At 39.7% G+C, this 5,414-nt stretch overlaps 1 protein-coding gene across 1 annotated transcript; it reads right to left on the minus strand.

Moving 5' to 3' along the window:
* Positions 2,184-3,059, minus strand: LOC102175205 (60S ribosomal protein L7a). The gene is given in 2 exon segments (XM_018050696.1): positions 2,184-2,439; positions 2,441-3,059. Coding segments are annotated over 2 exon segments (801 nt in total). The 5' UTR covers positions 3,038-3,059; the 3' UTR covers positions 2,184-2,235.

The raw sequence follows: 5,414 nt of genomic DNA on the forward strand, positions 1-5,414 counted from the left end.
TCTGAGTCAGGTCAAATAAAGACAAATCCTTTAAAATGAGGTTTTATAGAGAGCTGCCATATAGATCAATGAGTGACAATTCTTCAGTGATATGGACTTTAGGGCAGACTCAGAGAGATTTTGTCTGTAAAGTGGCTGCTAGACCCTATTTTTCACAGCTGGTTTTCACAGCTATTACGGCTGTGAGGCTAATTATTTTCAAGGATTCCACTAAGCTGGGAAGAAAAGCACAACTATAGTCCAAGTCCATATAGCATTATCAGCTACTCATACTGAGATTCAACCATTTTTGTTGAACAAATGTTCCTTGACTGTTGTTCCTTAACTTGGATTAATTTGAAGAGTTCAGAAAAATGTTGATTTTGACCATTTTGCACTGTCAATGGTGCTTATATGGATCAAAGAGTTTTCAGAGTTTCTTACTCTGCCATTTGGAAGTGCTTTCCTACGACTAAGTGAAAGACTTCTTCCCAAAACATAATTTTAGCTCATTTTTTTCAAGATTGCTGAAATGGTGCAGAAAACCTCAAGTAGAAAAAAATAACAAAAGAACTAGACCTAGACACATCATATTCAAGCATTTGAAAAATCAAAGAGAAAGTCCTAAAGAAAGTCAGTGAGAAAAAAGAAACCTGTACCTACATACATACAATGTTTTTCATCGAAAACTATACAAGCTAGGAGACAACAGGGTGACATCTTTATAGAAAAACCAAAAAAATCATCCTAATATCCTATTCACAATGAACATATCTATCAAAAACAAAGAAGAAATAAAACCTTTTTATGACAAATAATAGCTGAGTATTCTATTACCTATGAAATGTATTTCTGGTTGTTTTTCATGAGGTCTTTTTTTTTTTTAATTAAACTCTTCATTTTGAGATAGATTCACTTGTAGTTGGAAGAAATAATACAGAGATAGCTATCCTGTGTGCCCTTTAACAAGCTTCTCCTAATGGTAACATCTTGCAAAACTATACTATAAGCAAGATATAAACATTGATATAGTCAACCTAAGACACAACATAAAAGACAATTCCATCGTCAAAGGATTTCTTATAATTCCATTTCATAATCACACCCCCCTCCTCTCACCATCCCTAACTCCTGACAATAATTACACTATTCCCCATTTCTATAATTGTACCTGTTTAAACACTTTTCAAGATTGGCTTTTGTAACAGCATAATTATCTAAAGAATCATTCAAATTGTTCCATGCATGAAAAGTCTATACTTTTTAATTATTAGGTAATAGTCCATGCTATAGACATATCACTAATAATTTAACCAGTCATCTATTGAAAGATGCCTTTGTTTCCAGTTGGGGCTATTTTGAAAGAAACTGTAATGGATATTTATATCCAGATTTCTGTTTTAGCCTAGATTTTATTTCTATGTGATAAATGCCCAAGAGATCAATCATTGCGTCATATGTGAGTTGCCTGTACCACATTACAGGAAAGTGTCAAACTTTTCCAGAATAGATTACCATTTTACATTCCCAGCAATGTTGTATGACTGACACGGTTTCAGCAACATTTAGAATTGTCGTAAGATTTTATTTTAGCTAGTGTCCTGTTTAATCAAGCGGAGGAATGAGCCTAACTGGGCAGCTGGGCTACAAGGCGAAGGTTGAAATACGTATGAGTCATCTTGTTCGGTTGGAAGGTGCAGGGGAGATGGTGAAACATCCTGCCATTACATTTTTCACCCAGTTCTAGGGTTCCTAATCAGTCCCTAATCACTCCTCCTTCCTCTTACTATCTATACTAGTTTTCAACTGATGCTGTAACAATCTAATTTGATGATTTAATGACTTAAAATAGCACAAATTTCTCCTACAGTTCTGGAAGTCAGAAGTCTACACATGTGTGCTCTTTGGATAAAACCTAAGTGTAAGTTGGGCTGGTTTCTTCTGAAAGCTCTGGGGGGAAAAATCTGTTTCCTGCCTTTACCAGTATCTAGTGACTAGCTGCATTCCTTGACTTTTGGTCCTGTCCTCCACATTCAAAGCTAGCAGCATTGTATCTTCAAACTCTCTGCTTCCTTCATGACATAGCCTTCCCTTTGTACCTCTGATCCTCCTGGCTAATCTCCACCCCTTTAAATTTTTTTCCCCTCTATCACAAATTTTTAAAATTTATTTTTATTTTTATTCTTTATTTTTTATTTTTTTTTGACAAGAATCTTCTTTATTACTTTTATGTACAGAAAACTCAACAGTGCACACTCAGCCCAGCTTGGTGGCCAGCTCTTTGGCCTTTGCCTTTTCTAGCTTGGCGATGCGAGCCACTGACTTCGGCCCCAGGACATTGCCTCCCCAGTGACGACGGATCTCGTCGTATCTGTCATTGTAATTGGTCCTGATGGCCTCCACCAGCTTCGCCAGGGCACTCTTGTCCTCCGAGTTGACCTGCGTGAAGGCCATGGCGGTGGCACGTCTTCCTGTGGACCAGGCGCCCCAGCCGGGCCTTGCCCTTGATGATGCAGTAGGGGACCCCCATCTTGCGGCACAGGGCGGGCAGGAAGACCACGAGCTCGATGGGATCCACGTCGTGAGCGATCACCACCAGCTGCGCCTTCTTGTTCTCCACCAGGGTGGTGACAGTGTTGACCCCTGCTCGGAGGACAGGCGGCCTCTTGGTGGGGACATCACCTTTGCCGGCAGCCTTCTTCTCAGCTCGGGCCAGCAGCCTCTGCTTCTTCTCCTGCTTCGTCTCCGGCCTGTACTTGTGGGCCAGCTTAAGCAGCTGAGTAGCTGTCTGTCGGTCCAGGGCCTGGGTGAACTGGTTAATCGCAGGAGGCACTTTCAGCCGCTTATAGAGAATAGCCCTTTGCCGCTGCAGCCGGATGTAGCGGGGCCATTTGACAAAGCGGGTGAGGTCCCTCTTGGGTTGGATGTCCTGTCCAATGCCAAAATTCTTGGGCCTCTTCTCGAACAGGGGGTTGACCACCTTCTTGGCCTCCTGCTTCTTCACCACGGCCGGGGCCGGGGCCACCTTCTTCCCCTTGGCCTTCTTTCCCTTCGGCATCTAGAAAGGCTGGCGTAGAGAGCTAAAATTTATTTTTAATCGGAGGATACTTGTTTTAAAGTGTTGTGTTGGTTTCTGCTGTACAACAATGTGAATCAGCCATAAGATATATATATATATATATCTCCTCCCTCTTGAGCCTCCATCTCACTCCCCCATACCACCCCTCTAGGTTGTCACAGAGTGCTGGGTTAAGCTCCTTGTGTTATACAGCAACTTTCCACTAGCTATCTGTTTTACATATGATAATATATATATTTCAATGTTACTCTCTCAATTCATCCTCCCCCTTCCTCCATACACTGTGTCCACAACTCTGTTCTCTATTTTGGTGTCTCTATTCCTGCCCTGCAAATAGGTTCATTGTACCATTTTTCTAGATTCCATATATATGCATTAATACATGATATTATTCTCTTTCTAACTTCACTCTGTATATCAGGCTCTAGTTTTACCCACCTCAGTTCAACTTAATCAAATTTATTCCTTTTTGTGACTAAGTAATATTACATTGTATACATGGGCCACAACTTCTTTATCCATTCATCTGTCAATGGACATCTACATTGCTTCCATGCCCTGGCTATTATAATAGTGCTACAGTGAACATTGGGATACACGGATCTTCTTGAATTATGAAGTACAGTGGATTTACATTTCAGACAGACAGCCAAGTGATTATATGTTTCAGATTCTGGTCCATTATAGGTTATTAAAAGATATTGAATATAGTTGACAGTGCTCTACAGTAGGTCCTTGTTGTTTATCTATTTTATATATGGTAGTGTGTATCTGTTAATACCAAACCCCTAATATGTCTCTCTTCACCTGTCCTCTTTGTTAACCATAAGTTTGTTTTCTTTGTCCATGAGTCTATTCCTGTTTTATAAATAAGTTTATTGGTATATATTTTTTAGATTCCACATATAAATGATATTACATGATAGCTATCTTTCTGACTTACTTCATGTAACATAATAATCTCTAGGTTCATGTTGCAGCAAATGGCATTGTTTCATTCTTTCTTATGGCTAGGTAATATTCCATTGTATATATACCACATCTGCTTTATCCAGTCCTCTGTAGATGGTCATTTAGGTTGTCTCCATGTCTTGGCCGTTGTAAATATTGCTGCTGTGAACATTGGGCTGTATGTATTTTTTCCAAGGATACCTTTTATCCAGATATATGCCCGGGAGTGGGATTGCTGGATCATATGACAGCTCTATTTTTAGTGTTTTAAGGAAACTTCATACTGTTCTCCAAATACATTGACATTCCAGTTTAACATTCCCACCAACAGTGTAGGAGCGTTCCCTTTTCTTCACATCCTCTCCAGCATTTATTATTTATAGACTTCTTGATGATGGCCATTTTGACTAGTGTGGGGTGATACCTCACTGTAGCTTTGACTTGCATTTCTCAAACAATTAGTGATGTTAAGCATCTTTGCATGTGCTTTTGGCCATCTGTATGTCATTTTTGGAGAAATGTCTATTTAGGTTTTCTGCCCATTAAAAAAAATTTTTTTAATCGAGCTGTATTAGCTATTCCTGAGAAATCTGCATGCAGGTCAAGGAGCAAGAGTTAGACCCGGACATGGAACAACAGACTGGTTCCAAATTGGGAAAGGAGTATGTCAAGCCTGTATATTGTCACCTTGCTTATTTAACTTATATGCAGAGTACATCATGCAAAATGCCAGGCTGGATGAAGCACAAGCTGGAATCAAGATTGCCAGGAGAAGTATCAATAACCTCAGATATGCAGATGACACAACGCTTATGGCAGAAATTGAAGAAGAACTAAAGAGCCTCCTGATGAAGGTGAAAGAGAGTGAAAAAGCTGGCTTAAAACTAAACATTCAAAAAATTAAGATCATGGCATCTGGTCCCATCACTTCATGGCAAATAGATGGGGAAACAAAGAAAATAGTGAGAGACTTTATTTTCTTGATCTCCAAAATCACTGCAGATGGTGACTGCAGCCATGAAATTAGAAGATGCTTGCTCATTGGAAGAAAAGCTATGACCAACCTAGACAGTATATTTAAAAGCAGAGACATTACTTTACCAACTAAGGTCTATATAATCAAAGCTACAGTTTTTCTAGTAGCCGTGTATGGATGTGAGTTGGACCATAAAGAAACCTGAGTGCCAAAGAATTGCTTTTGAACTGTGGTTTTGGAGAAGACTCTTGAGAGTCCCTTGGACAGCAAGGAGATAAAACCAGTGCATCTTAAAGGAAATCAGTGTTGAGTATTCATTGGAAGGACTGATGCTGAAGCTGAAGTTCCAATACTTTGGCCACCTGATGAGAAGAGTCAACTCATTAGAAAAGACCCTGATTTGGGGAAGGATTGAAGGCGGGAGGAGAA

This window comes from Capra hircus, chromosome 7, assembly GCF_001704415.2.
Source record: "Capra hircus breed San Clemente chromosome 7, ASM170441v1, whole genome shotgun sequence".
NCBI lineage: Eukaryota > Metazoa > Chordata > Mammalia > Artiodactyla > Bovidae > Capra > Capra hircus.